The 15,229-nt window shown below is 35.6% G+C and overlaps 1 protein-coding gene across 1 annotated transcript in view; it reads left to right on the forward strand.

The window, feature by feature from the left end:
• Positions 1-15,229, forward strand: part of CDH9 (cadherin 9) — a gene marked incomplete at its 5' end in the record, with an annotated part of 68,790 nt that overhangs the window by 35,450 nt on the left and 18,111 nt on the right. The window contains 3 exons of the mRNA XM_082044934.1: positions 8,177-8,296; positions 10,636-10,803; positions 14,438-14,625. Coding sequence (XP_081901060.1) covers positions 8,177-8,296; positions 10,636-10,803; positions 14,438-14,625 — 476 coding nt within the window. The remainder of the gene's footprint in view (positions 1-8,176; positions 8,297-10,635; positions 10,804-14,437; positions 14,626-15,229) is intronic.

Consider the following 15,229-nt stretch of genomic DNA (forward strand, 5'->3'; position numbering starts at 1 on the left):
TCATAAAAACAGCTGAAAACACTCTCTCTCTTTTGGACTATCCTGGCAATTAAGATGTGGCAAAGGACCATGATCACCAGCTCTTGTATTTAATAAGGAAATAAGCCTTCAATGGTTTTTAAGTGGTGGAGTTCCTGTGGCTGACTTACTGTCCTGTGACTGACAGCAGCTGACATTCCATAAAGCTGGCCAATTTCCACATACATAAAAGCATCCTGGTCAGAGAAAGAGTAACCAAAGTAATTAACTGCCATGTTATGTCTTTACTTGGTGCTCCTTCAACGTATTGGTTTCATTAGCAACTAATTTTAATTGGAACAACCTTACAACATGCATAGCAGATCCAGGCCCAGAAAGATTCCACTGTTTCATCATTATTTTGAATACAAATTTTGAGGATAATTTTGTGATTCATTCTTTTCATTTTTTGTTTTAATTTATTTTTGAACATAGACTGCAGTTACCTGCTTTGCCTAAAAGAAGAGTGTTTTCTAATTGTAAATATGTAGAACATGTTGAACAAAATGAAAAAAAAATTTCTAAGCTGCAGTTCATCTATTATGGATGTCAGATCACTTTATACTGTACCTCTTTAGTCACTAGGAAATGCGATGTAAAAGCTAGTCAACATTAAGACTTGAAAGAGTCTGACTACTCTTTTCGCTTTTCACTGCCATTTCATGGCACCGGCATTGCTGTTTCAGAAGTGATTTTCTTTGTGGTCAGAAGAGGAAAAAAAAGGTTCACAAAAGCATAAACACACACAGGGTTGCTCAGCCACAGATACTTCAAACTATCTCTCATTCTTTTTACTGTTTCCCACCTGTTATTGCATCCATAATGCTTTTCAAATTCTCATGCAGGACATCTGATGCACTTCACAGTTACAATTACTACCAAAGGAAAACTAAAGTTACTGTATCAAGATATTGAACAGCAGGAGGGCAAGGGCTAGAGGCTTTGTTCAGTTTCAGCCTTTCTTTTCCAGTTCAATTTCAGATGTTATGTTACAATGGTGTATATATTATATTCACTGACAAAAGCCTCTGCTCCACACAGCATTTCAGGCAGATTAAAGACAGAGTAGTTTAGTCACATTGTATCTTTCTATATGGTGGGACAATCATTACTTTAACACAAATTCTGATAATACAATCAAAAAGGTGACTTCATTTTGTCATACAGAAGGAAGCATTGAGCAAAACCCCAAGACATCAAAACACAACACACACAAGAAATTATGAGAATTGTTTTCCTACTATGTTTACAAAATACAAGGGATTGTTTAGGGAGTAAAGCTCCATAGAAATAGCATCTCATATTTCTGGAATGCGTTATAAGGTCCATCTGTTTTTATGGGTATGGAGTGAAATGGAGAAGAAAAAGTAGTTCTGAGGGAATAAGTAAGGTTGTACTAGGCAGAATAGCTTGGTTTTCTGGCATCTTTCATAAAGTACTTTTAGTCACATTAACAGGGATTACAGTCATGGTTTATGTACACCACAGTACTGCAAAGATTGTGATTCCTAGATGGGAGATCAGTGGGCAGCCAAAACAAAGGTAAAGTACATCAGCTGACTTCTCAATCCATCATTATGTGACACTATAAACACAAAAAATGAGACAGCATGTTTTCAAGTGAAATTGTCACCTCATACCTGTATGTCAGACTATTAAGAAACATGAACTTGATAATGTTATTTATTAAATATTGCATCTTCTGTTTTATGCTACTTTTGCCTCCTCTTTTTTGTTTTTTTTCCTTTTTATATATTTCTTCTCCATATATATATATGGTTGAACTACATTTTAAATTCCTTCTTAATTTTTCAGTGTCATGTTGTTTCTCTGTTGAGGCTGGTTCCTCAGGTTCCTTATTTGTTCTAAGCTGGATTTTTTTTTTTTTTTTTTTTTTTTTTTCCATCATGCTCATGTATTCCTCTTCTAGCTAGGATCATTTATCTATGTACCTGTTGACTCTTGCTCCTTTTCTGCTTTTACTCATTTCCTTTACTCTTACAAATCTTTCATGCTACTGACTTTCTGGTCTTTTCTGCATCAAAGAAAAACAAGTTTAGCAAAATCTCCACTAAATTGTGGTCCTATACAAAAGAGCAAACTTCATCTTGCAGTTTCCTATTCCTGAAGACTTCTAGGTAGAGCTGTCTTTCAGTCAAAACATAAGAGTTATGTCTCAGCCTTATTTAGGTTTGCCCTTTGTGTAGAAAGCAGTCTGAAGTGATGTAATCCAGCTGATGTGGTAATGAGATCCTTGTTGGTCAATTCTACATGTTCCTAAACATTTTAGGCAGGGGTAGTGCCATATGACTGCTCCTAGTTCATATCTCCAGCTGATTGCCTAAGAACAGAGGCCTATCTCAAACTATCTCCAACTACTCTCAAACCCAAAAGTGGTTTAATACCTCTCGATATTTCTGTAGCTCACTTAAAATTTCACTCATGTATTTAGCAGGATCTTCTCCATCTTTGGAGCCATGTTGTCCGAGCAAACATCTGTCCACTTACCTTCTTCAGGCTTTTAACCAAACAGGACTTTGCCTCCAGAGGTTTTCCAGAGCTCTCCCAAATCTTTTTAGCCTGTAAAAGTAATCCACTTCTAAAATCTTCCTTCCATGAATAAAGTTGATGAACAACAGATTGCCATTGTGCTTGACAACAGGAAGAAAGCACAACAGCTTTTCCTTTAGGGAGAAAAAGTACTTCCTGCCTCTCCACTTACCCAGCTGGTCTTCTGTTTCTGAAAATGAAATAGCCTTGAATGGAGCTCTCGCTTAAACAGAGATACACACACACACACACACACACGCTGTCATAGTTAATGCAAGGCAACAATAAACAGTGACAAATACTCTCTATTAATCCCTCCCCCACCCTTTCCTGATAGGAAAGATGATAAGGAGGAATAAGGAAGAGAGATTTCACAAGTTGGGGAAGGTTTAAAGGCTTTACCAGTGCTACTAATAAATAGAAAAAAACATATAAAATACACAAAACCCAATCTTGAATGTCCCAGGTAGTAGCGTTTAGCCCCTCCTGTGGTGTGCAGAGCTGGCGTGGCTCCAGCAGCTGTAAGGCAGGCACACAGAAGTCATGGAAGGGACTTCACAGCAAACCAGAAACTGGTTGCAGAGATTTCACGGTCTCCGACGTAGGATTGCAGGCAGACAGGCAGGGTCCTCTCTAGATGCTGGCCATGATCGAAGAGAGTGAGACCTTCATGATCTCCTTCTTATGTAGGGTGTATGACACTTATGGGATGGAATATTCGATCAGTTTTAGTCACCTGTTCTGTCCACCCCGTCTTGAAAAAATGCCCCTCTCCATTATGGGATATTATGAGAGCTCTTAGTTGTTATAGCAATAAATCTAAATATGAGTTCCTTCAGCATTCCATGGAACATCTTATCAGCTCCGAACACAGTGTCTGAGAAAAAATGTGCAGCTAACTGCAGGAAAGTGCAGTTACTTAGAAGAACTTAACCGAAATGAATAATTCACCAAAAGAGAAACTGGTCTTGTTTTTAACAAAACCAGGACACACGGACACAAAAGTAAAAATGAGAAATTTTCAATAATTGCCAATTTTGAAAGAAGTTGACTTAGGAAAAATTAGAAAGGAAGCTGTCTGCTAACACACAAAACGTCCTGTTTCAGCATTTTCAGATTTTTTTTTTTTTATTTCCAGATTGTGTTTTGAAAACTTTATATTAGAAGGCTAAAGTCCAAATCAAACATCTTATTTTTTTTTTCTTAAAATTGAAAGTTTGAATTGATCTGAAATCCTACTTGTATAAAAAATGAGAATGCATTTTGAAGTTACAGAATTCCCTTTGGAAAAGAAACATCATGGATCTGAATGATATTTAAATCACTCTCTGTCATTTTTTGATCCAGCGTTTATTGTGGAATCTTGAAATATACTGTGCTAACAACATAATCTTCTCATTTTCTTCACCCAGGCTGGAGATTACTGCTCAAAATTAAGATTACAGAAAAAGTTATCAGCAAAAATAACATTCTCAAATGAACACAGATATGTTCATCTGACTGGCAGAAGCTGTTCTAATTCATGTCAGGCAAAGAAGTGAAGTAGGAGCAAGAGTTAAATGCTAAAGACTATTATCTTACATGAAAAGATGAAAAAATGTATGCCTCCCTGACCTAGCAGAAGACCTCTTTCGCACTACAGCAATCCTCTTGCAGGCTATTTATGGCAGCTTAGCAATCCACTCTGGTATCATGCTAGGAAATGTAATTATAACAAAGGGACTCTTTCAAAGACTGCGTAGTAAAAACAAACAAACCAACAAAATTAAAGCATTTTAAACACATTTCAGAAAAGCATTCTCATTTCAAATGTTTTTTCACAATTTTTTTTTTTTTTTTGCCTTCATGATTTCTGGAAATCTGTGTCAATGGGACTCAGTTCTGACACTGAGTTACAGTGTCCTAGATATGGAGTGATGCCCTCTCTAATCCAGTTTTCCTTCATGGATTCTATATTTTTGCATGTACATACCTGCATACATGTGCACATGCAAACACACACATGCAAAGACACTACAGGAAGGAAGGAAGGAAGGAAGGAAGGAAGGAAGGAAGGAAGGAAGGAAGGAAGGAAGGAAGGAAGGAAGGAAGGAAGGAAGGAAGGAAGGAAGGAAGGAAGGAAGGAAGGAAGGAAGGAAGGAAGGAAGGAAGGAAGGAAGGAAGGAAGGAAGGAAGGAAGGAAGGAAAACTCTGAGATTTAGTTCCCATCCTGGAATGGGATAGTCTTGCTGGGTAGGATTGGGTTGAAGTTCACTTTGTTTTGCAGAAAAGTGATGTTATTACTCCTCAGATTGCTATTGTAGTCATTCTTGCATCTTCTCTGTCATCTTTCACAGCAGTTTGCTTGTGTGGTGAGTTTGATCTTGACTGGCTGCCAGAGACCCACCCAGATGCTCACTTCCTCGTCTTCCTCAACACTGCAGGGGGAGAAAATAATATAGAAAAGCTCATGGGCTGAAATAAAGACAGGGAGATAACTTACCAATTACCATCGGGGCAAAAACAGACTTGATTTGGGAAAATTTATTCATTACTCATTAAATATGGAGTTGGATGGTGAGAAACAAAGAAAAAACTAACACCTTCTCCCCCCAACAATTCTTCACTCCTTCATTCCTGTTCATGTTAGCAGCTGTGGAATATCTTAGAAAGCTTCTAATTTCTAACTTAACATCCTGATTCATATTTTAAATCATGCTGACTTCTGCTGACAAATGTTGGGAAAAGGCTGCTTGTGAGGTAATTTAGACTATAAATAAACAAATTAATAAATACATCCACATTCTGTGAGTAGCATTCAGGTGGGGGTGGGGATAAGGCATGGTTGTCTTTAACTAAATTGATCCAAACTGGTTTTGCCTCCTCACTAATTACTTCATGACTAGGGCTGAGTTCCTTTATTTCACTGCCATTACTGTTTAATTTTGGACCCCAAAAGCTAAGAGAAGTTTCTTTCTCAGTAAAAAAAAAAGCTACACAAACATTGCCTGTAACCCACGGGGATTCTCCTTTATGACACAGCAGATTGTTGGCATGGAAAAAAGTGAATTGCATGCTGACCACAAATTTTCTGAGGATATACTTTTGTAAGATGTTTTTCACAATTGTACTATTAGTTTACTAGGAAGCAACAGCTGTTATAGCACTATTTTTTTCGCCATTCTACAGAATTCAAAAAATAAAAGGAAATATTGATGTTTTGCAAAATATAATTAAATCTTATTCTATATAAGATCCATTTGAATTATCTGATAGTGACCTCCAAAGTTTCTGTAGAGTTACAGCTTCTGTACTCTCTTCAGCAACTATAATTATATAGCACTTGAGCCTCAGGAAACAAAGATACATATTTCAATGAGACAAAGACAGAAATTCCCCAAAGACTGCCCCAAACTCTGAAATGTTCTTCTTAAAAAAATAAAACAAAACAAACAAACAACACACAACCAAAAACAACCCCCAAAAAATCTAAAACAACCCCCAAGTCCCCACAATATCTAAACAGGCTTTTTTTTTCTTTTTTTTTCTTTTTTTTTTAATGAAAACACTATGTTAGGAAAAAGAAAGTTCATGTGCATTCAGTTATGACCATACTCAAACTTCTGTGTCACTACCAAGACAATGTCTAGATCAGGAGGCCACAGTAATAAGTTTTCCTGATGAAGAAATTTTGGGCTTTTATGAGGGGAAGGTTGAATGGACATATAAATTTCCCATTATTCTTAACTGCTAGATGCTACAGTGGCACACAGTATAAGCATATGAGTCTACTGATGATTTTTATATTTTTATAGACTAGCAAGTGATATTGACTCTCCTTATCAGTTTTGAGAAGGCATGGGATTTAACTTATTTTCTGAAAGCAGGTACGACTTATGGAACTTTTCCTGAAAAACCTGTCTTTATTTTTTTGTCTAGATGAGAAGTTCTGCTAGACACTATTAGTAAAAAACTGTCCTTAAATATTGACTTATTCAGAATTACCTTTACAGATCAGTGTGGCATACAGATAACCTCTAAATGTTTAACCAGACAAAAAGTAATCTAGATAGCTGATGGCAGAAATCCTCTTTAGAGTTTGATGAATTGTGACAAATCTTTTTTAAAAACTTTGTTCTCCTAGTTTGTTGCAGAGAAAGAATTATCCCTCCCCTCTTGTCATGCTCTTCAGATAACCTGAAATAGTGGTTATTGTTACTATTATATAGGTAAAACTATTACCTGTAAAGCAGTATTATGTACTGTGAGAAAATAGATGCATCTAATAGGACCTGATAATATTGTGGTTTCATAAATCTGTTTTGATTACTCTGGATTTCTATTTTCCCCAGTCCCTCATATACGCTGATGAGCAACAGTAGAAATAATTCACTGTAATTCCATTAGTCACAGGTAAATGAGCATCTGCTAAATGTGTAGTCAAGACAGATACTTTACTGCAAGTTATCTGTGTGAACTTCAAACTAGGGAGGGTGAGGGTAAAGAAAAAAAAGGGAATAGAAATTGGTATCACTTAATTGAAAAGTGCTCACTAGACCTTCTTCTTCTTCAGTAAGTAGAGATACATAAAAAATACCCAGTTGAAAACAGGGTAAAGAGCTTCTTCTCAGTCAACCTTCTGCCCTTGGCAAGGTGTTAAGGACATTTATGCTTCTAGCTATTGGACTGCCTACATTTATCCAAACATTTGTCAGCTCTGGATTGTGTTACCAAAATGTATCCTGACATCTTGAAAATTGCTTGGAAATAAAATCTTGTGAAGAACAGTTTTGTCCTTTTATATATTAATATATTGTAAGAAAATCTTTACAGAAGTTTTCATCTGCTCCTAATCCATAAATTATACCAAATGCATTGGCTCACAGTGGTCTTAATCCCATATAGCCTATACTAGCCTCCCTGTGATCATAGGACATGGATGAAACATTTTTCATGCAAAATAAGTGAATTCTGAAAAAAAATGTGGTTATCATATAATGGCAATTATTTGTCAAATATATGGATAATTTGGATAGAGAGAAAAAACCTCCAGAATTTCTTATTGCAAAACCAAGCTAATTTTTAAAAGCATCCTAAAATTTAGTTAGGATGAGGCAAAATTTTGAATTCAGTCTGACTTCAGATATTTGGAAGTTGTCATGTAAGCAGAAAATTAGTTTGGGGAACTTTGCTTTAGGTTAACTTACCAATAAAGCCAAACTTATGAATCATTGTGATACTTTTTACACAGCAGCTACCTACCTTTTAAGTGAACAGTTTCAACTGAGGACATGTTATTTATCAGAGAACAATCTTCAAAACTGTTTGATTGTTTGATCACCAAAAAACCTTAATGCTGTGTTGGGTTTCAAAGACATGTCAATCCCTATGTGATTACTCATGTTCACCTGAAGAATGAAACTTAAGTGATGACGATTTTTGCTTTAGTTATGAGAAAAATGAAACTTCATTTTACTGTTTGCTTGGCTAGGATAACACTGGATTTGTCCACTGGATGCTGTTCAATATTTTACTGAATTCAATACTGAAACCACTGTCTGTGGTTTACAAGAAGTAGGTGCCTTCTTAAAAACTTAATTGGTTGATTTCTAGTTTGGTACCCATTTAGGTACATCTGTTATTCAAGTGACAGCTACAGATGCTGATGATGCCAACTATGGAAACAGTGCCAAAGTGGTGTACAGCATCCTCCAGGGACAGCCGTATTTCTCAGTGGATCCAGAAACAGGTTAGTAATTCATCAGTCTTACTTTTTGCAATGACAGATACAGGAGGCAGGGATCAAGAAGCTTTTCACTTGCATTTACATATTGGAACAGGCCTGTGGGATCACATAACGTGATATGAATCTCATACCCTTTTTCTAAATGGAAACTGGAGTCACAATAACAGTATGTGTTCTAGTGGGTTTTTTTGTTGCTTTTGGGTTTGTTTTTCTTTTTGTTTTGTTTTCTTTTGTTTTCCTTAAAATAATAGTATTTAAAAGAATTACTGCTTTACTTGGTATAAATTAGATTTCTGGAAGACAACTGCTAACTATAAAAGTCAACAGTTCAGAAAGGGTGTAGAATATTGTAAAGGGTCCAAAGAGTCCTGAAAGTATTAAAGCTTATTTTACAATTAAAAAAAAGAAGTATAACCTCAAAGGTAAATTAATTATTTCTAAAAGTTTGTGATAGAGTCTTGACCATTGACAATTTTTAACTCAAGCTGCTTTTTGAAACTATGTTCTGATTCCAACAGCTCTTAGAATTGAAGCAAGAAGCATTCATATTTTAAGAAGTAAAACATGAATGAAAACCTTTCTCACTGTTCTGCAAGATATCAGATAAGAGACAGACACAAAGAAGGAAAACTTGTGTGAACTTTGGATATCTATAATCCAAAATTTGGGTTCAAAATGAAACAAAAAGCAACACCCTCCCCCATCCAGATACCTTTTCCTAATTCACATAAGACTTTGCATTAGCTCATTCCTGCATGTTATCAACATTGTTCTGGTTTGAGAATCCAGAATTTAAGTGCAATTTTTCCCAGAATTCCCAAAGTTCCTGATCCATTGAGCATGATCAAATGATGGCTAATTTCCTTTTGAAACAATTTATTTTTCAAATACAGCAAGGGCATTATATCAAAAGGTCAATAAGGGTCACATGGCTATATTTTTAAAAGGCAGCATAATGGTTTTGCCTAGGATTAAAGAGTTTGGGGTTTGTCCACCTTTTCCTAGCCTACTCCTTTTTCTCTTTTCTACAATCCCTTACACAAAATATCTTTACCAGGCATGAGCAAGGAAAAAGGACCAGTACCACACGGTCATTAAACTGATGGCAATACATGGTTAGGCAGATAGGCAGTTTGTGGGAGACCTGAGATCTCATCCTTGGTTCTGGGATTGTCTTTCATTTTTATCCAATTTGCTTTTTAATGTTGCATATATTAACAAACCTAGGTATGGTAATCAGAACCTGGTAATCCTGGATCCTGGTAAATGCCATAACCACTAGACTATTGAGGTTCTTTTCTTTGTTTCACTTTCTTTCTAGAAGGAGAAGTTTTCCAGAGTTGCTTTTTCTTTTGTTTAATAGGGGAGGTTCCATACCAAGCTTGTAATGAGATTCTTCTAAGAAAGGAAAGGCAGGGGTGTGAATCCTTCAATAAAAAATGATGTTGCATTTAAATTCTCCCACTTCAAAAAATAAAGCTCTCATCACTTGAGCCTTGCAAAGCCACCACCCTTCTAAATACAAAAAAACCCAAACAAACCAACAAACAGAAAACCTCAAACAAACAAAATAAAAACAAACCCAACCAAAATTCAACATGGAAGAAAACATGAGTGTGTCCACTTTAATGGAAAGGTCTTTTGGACTTGTATCCCAGAAGGACTCAGGTTGCTTCTTTGTTCAGGCCATGGGATTTTCAGTTTTGTCACCTGAGGTCTTTTTTTTTTTTTTTTTTTTTTTTTTTTGTGTGCTGTCCAATAGTCTAAGACATTTAATTTCCATTTATAAAATTCCTGAGATTAGACACCCAAAAAAATTTTCCAACACTAATTTTACAGTCTTGTCCAATTCTTTTATTAGCTATATCCCTAGCTGACTTACAGTGGCCAACACTGGGCATTGAAATCTGTGATCTATTGCAGTGTAAGGTAATGAAACCAGGGCATGTGAGAGCTCAGCCTTGTGCTATAATATCAGAACCTCACCTGGGCTGGAGATTGCATAATGCATTAAAATAATAATTGGAGATGGTAGCTGAAAAATTTAATAAATTCAACAAATACATTTGTATTTTTGTCATTGAAAGAATAATTAAATTGATTTAGCACATCACAAACAACGAATAATATCTCTGTTAACATTTATTTATTTTTTCTTCTTAAAATTACATTAAATCAGCCATAGATTGAAAGGCTTATCACCATATATCTTGTTTTGGTACTTATGGATTAACATCTGCACAGTATATCTTACATGAATCCATTTAAAAACTCTGAGATTAGAGTGAGTGGTGCTTCTTCTCTTTCACCTCTCTGTCTCTCCTTTTTTTCTCTTTTCGAAGGCATAATCAAGACTGCTTTACCAGACATGAGGAGAGAAAACAGGGAACAGTATCAAGTGGTCATCCAGGCAAAAGACATGGGAGGCCAGATGGGAGGACTATCAGGGACTACCACTGTGAACATCACGCTGACTGATGTCAACAACAATCCGCCTCGCTTCCCTCAGAGTACAGATCATCTAATTGTTCTCTTGTTTTCCAGCTAGACTCTTTAAAATCGACTGTTTCAGTGTCAGCATCTGGGATTTTTTTTTTTTTTCTCTCTCTCTTTTTTTTTTTTTTTTTAGTATAAGTACTACCTCACAGCTGTATCTGTTTATGTCGCAGCATTATTAAGGCAAATAGGAATCTCTGCCTCCATATTTTTAACGGCAAAATATTTATTGGGTTGAAAAACTCACTTCCTGTTCTTACTCTGTTTGAAAGAATGTGAGCTATAACAATAACCTAGGTTAACTGCAGGGACTTGAAAGCCTTTAAAGGAATTTAATTACAAAATCTATGGTTTAGTTTTTGGAGACTATTTTAGTTCCATGTGTTCAGATAGGCAAATATGTCAACAAATTTTCTAATGTACCACCTTACACAGGCAGAGTTGGTCAGGTGGTATGCAGTGCTGGAAGTCTAAGCATTTGGTTTAGGAACTTGTAATTTATTTTATGATTTATGTTATGTTATGACTTTGATAAACCAGACCAGTTTGACATAATTAGTTTTTTAAAATATATCTCTGTAGAATAAAAAAATGACAAACAACAGAAAGCTACACAGTACACAAAACTTCACAGCATACTACAGGTCCTTTCATCCAAGGCCATTGCTTTAAATCCAATCCCAAGTTGTTATAATCAGCGTCTGGTAAGTGTTTGATAGGCTGCAGATAGAAGAAATTTACAGCCTCAGTTCAGTGCCTGCTGGAAAAATGTCCACATTATAAAATTTGAATTGCTTGTTGACACTGATTAGGGACCTGATTGGCTCTCTTTACAGATTCACCAAGGACTGAACAAACAGAGCTGATTCAGAAAACTGTCTCAAGAACTTGAAGAAACTTGAAAAGCACTTCAGTACCATGGCAATAAGTACACTCAGAATAATATAAACAGGTCAACCTAGAACAGATTTTAAAAAATATTAGAAAACTCTGACAGTGTGGGAGACAGGATTCTTGAAATTGCATATAACTTTTTTTAATCTGTGTTCATGATAACAGGTTGCTTTTTAAAAAGATAGGGGAGGGGAAGTACTGAAGTATTCATAAAGAAAATGTACTTTGAGTTCACACTCAGAGTTTACTTGCTGAGAATCACCTTCACATGGCAAACTCAAACAGCAATTTTTAACTAACATTTCTGTTTGACTTCAGGAGGGGATACTGCTTGAACATGTATAGCATAATATAGTACTTTGGTGAATAGGAATTCTTGAACATAAATTAGAATACAGTGTAGCACATTACATTGTAAGCTTTTTTTTGCTGAATTATTTGTTTATATTTTTAAAAAATAAAGAATGCAGAATGCATAGAACTGCAAAATAACTTGTGATTTTCAGTCTCCTTAGCCTTTGTTTCTTATGATGCTCTTCTTTCAAGTTTAGCTGAAGCCTGAAGTCTATGGAAGGTCTTCTGGTTATTTCAATAAGCTTTGCGTTTAGTGCTTACTTATAGAGAAATTTTCACAATTGATACCTCATAAAATGTTCTCCATAACTTTCTACTTTGAACATCACTGAAACACATTGGATGGGCTATAGAAGACCTGCTGTGGGATCTACTGAATGATGCAATTTTCATTTTGCTGATGCCCTTTCCCTCTCATTTCCTTTCTCCTCAGCTGGGTGGTTTTCAACATATCCTAGGAAATCAAACATAGAGAAACATCTGAAGGTTTTGATTTCTTCTTAGATAGTTATAAAGAGGGGTAGATCTTGAAAGGATTATCTAGTTCTCAAGTCTGCTCCTTCTAAAAACAATCATCTTCTATTTTCTCTTATGTGAGGCAATAATAAGTGAAAATTTGGCCCAAAGCAGAGGGTTAGTTGCAAATAGAAAGAACAGGAGTTGATGTCAATGTACTGAAGAACTAAAGATTGATTTCTTAAAGGGACAGAAGAAAGGAAAATGTCAGAGTGCACTGTGAATTTCTGGTTGTTCAGATTGCATTAAGAAGGAACAAATTTTCTACTCTTTTTTGTTTGCTTGTTTTCCTGAAAGAAATCCTGGACAGTTAAAAGACAGTCCTAAACTGAATTTAGATGTCACCATAATGAAAATCTTACACTTTTTCAGTTCAGTTGTACTCCAAACCAAATTAGCCATCCTGCATGCTGGAAATGTGTAGCACTCACACAGCACCACAAGAGGAAGGACTGCTTTCAGATGCAAAAGCTTTCAAGGGAGATATTTATTCTGGAAGAAGTCATAAGTAGCATGATTAAATCTGTTCTTACAGCATTTCTGGCTCACCTGCCAAAACCTTGAATTTGAGAAAGCCTTCTAACTTATGGTTAGCTGCCAGGAATCGTAAATTACATGCTATTTTCAGCCTGGTTTAAGGCAGTAACGTACATTTTAATCTATGTGAATTGCAACCAAACAGTCTACTTGCTGAGTTTTCACTTAACAACCTTGAATTTATGATTTATCATCAAGCATTTGCTTCCATCTTGTTATACATCTATATAAACATAAGATATTTGCAATGATACTCTTTTATACTCAATCTGTACAATTGGAGATAGAAATTCAGTCAGCATTCAGACATTTGGTATAGTCCTTGAACTTAAAAGCAATCTTCAGGACCCTCTAAATGTCTTAAAAGGAAGCAAAGGATGTGTAAATATAGGAAACAAGCTAGTTGGAAGAAAGATACTTGACTGTACTCTACTACAAGTCAATGCAATTTATACAGGTTCTTATTGGACCCTTCAAATAAAGATTGTGCATGTTAGGTGCTATTTTTGTCAGGTCCAAACTCTTTAAGATACTTTTCCAAAGCTACTACTTCACACAGTAAATTAATAATACTTTACATGAGATAACAGATGAAAAATACCCATCAGATTCTGCAATGTCACATGTAAAAAGCTGAATATATCAAAATCTGGTTTTACATTTTCTTGATGGCAAATAACAGACACTGAAAGAGCACAAAAAGTACGTGCAGAATAAATAAAAGAAAATCTGAATGTATCTGCATTTCAGTCAACTATAGCAATTAACATGAACATGTACCCAAATGGTCTTTACCATGACTCTAGTATGTATTACCAGTAATGGATGAATTAGTTACTTTAACACAGAATACCCACAAATCTTCAATATCTTTTTAAAGAGTTTTAAAAAACCACAAAACTAATCTCTTTTAGTCACCTTGTAAAGTTCCAACTGGTTTCTACAACTCTTGTACCTTGAGAAAAAAAAAAATAATAAAATCCCCTATTACTTCTAAATATAACTGGGAGCATTTCTAGAAAACTGGGAAAAACAAATATATACACATAGTGTTAAATTATCAAGGTTAGAACCAGTGTTTCATTGTTGAACTTTTCCTTATAGCTGAAGAGGAAAAAAAAAAAAAAAAGACATTAAAAGCACAGTACTTTGAAATTGAAATTTTTGTGACAGTTTGTCAAACAAATCCAAAGCCTGTTTTAAAGTTTAGTATGATGACTAACAGCATTTTTCCTGAAGTGTTTCTAACTTCAAGTTACTTAAAAAATTAAGATGAAATTTCAGATGTTTATTACTCAGAAGAACCAAGCTTCTCAAAATAATAAATTATTGATTTTGCTCTTCCAGGCACCTACCAGTTCAGCTCTCCTGAGTCTGCACCACCTGGGACTCCTGTTGGGAGAATTAAAGCCAATGACCCCGATGTGGGTGAAAATGCAGAGATTGAATATAGCATTTCCAATGGCGATGGATCAGACATGTTTGATATCGTCACTGACAAGGACACACAGGAAGGGATTATAACTGTCAAAAAGGTTTATTTTTTCTCCTTCTCTTTTATATGTAGTTAGCTCTTCAGGTGTTATGGTTATTTTTCTTTTTTTTCCAGGGAAAAGTAGGGTAGATCTCACAAGGGGTCAAGCTGCCAAGGAGTTGTTGAATTAGTTTTGTTATTCTCTTTCTTCAGCAGATATCTGTTATTTTCAGGTCTCGAGGGAAATTTACTGGCATGTCACTTCACATAAAGCAATATTTCAGTGGCTCCTGTTTGTTCAATATATATTCTGTCAGACATGTTGCTTCTGAATTAGGGCTGCGAAAACCTGCAGGAGTTCAGTTCACACAGGGGTTTGTCAACTGAATGCTGCAGTAAGGCTCACGAGAGTTGAAGGCTCACCTGAAGTTTGCTGAACTTATATCTCCAAGGCTAAACAGTCCCTCTGTAATCTGTCCAACAGTCAGGTATCTCCAGTACCTAAAATCTGTCTTGTTTTAAGCCCAACATTAGTGAAGCTTAATTTGTTACATGCTATGTCAATGGAAGTCCAAAGAGCAAAGTTGTGGGCAGAAATGTAATTCAAAATACCACCTCTGACAGATTTATTTGTCATATTTTAGTGTTCAGACTGTTTAACTCTG

The sequence above is a fragment of the Streptopelia decaocto genome, assembly GCF_964273445.1.
Source record: "Streptopelia decaocto genome assembly, chromosome: 2".
NCBI classification, from domain to species: domain Eukaryota; kingdom Metazoa; phylum Chordata; class Aves; order Columbiformes; family Columbidae; genus Streptopelia; species Streptopelia decaocto.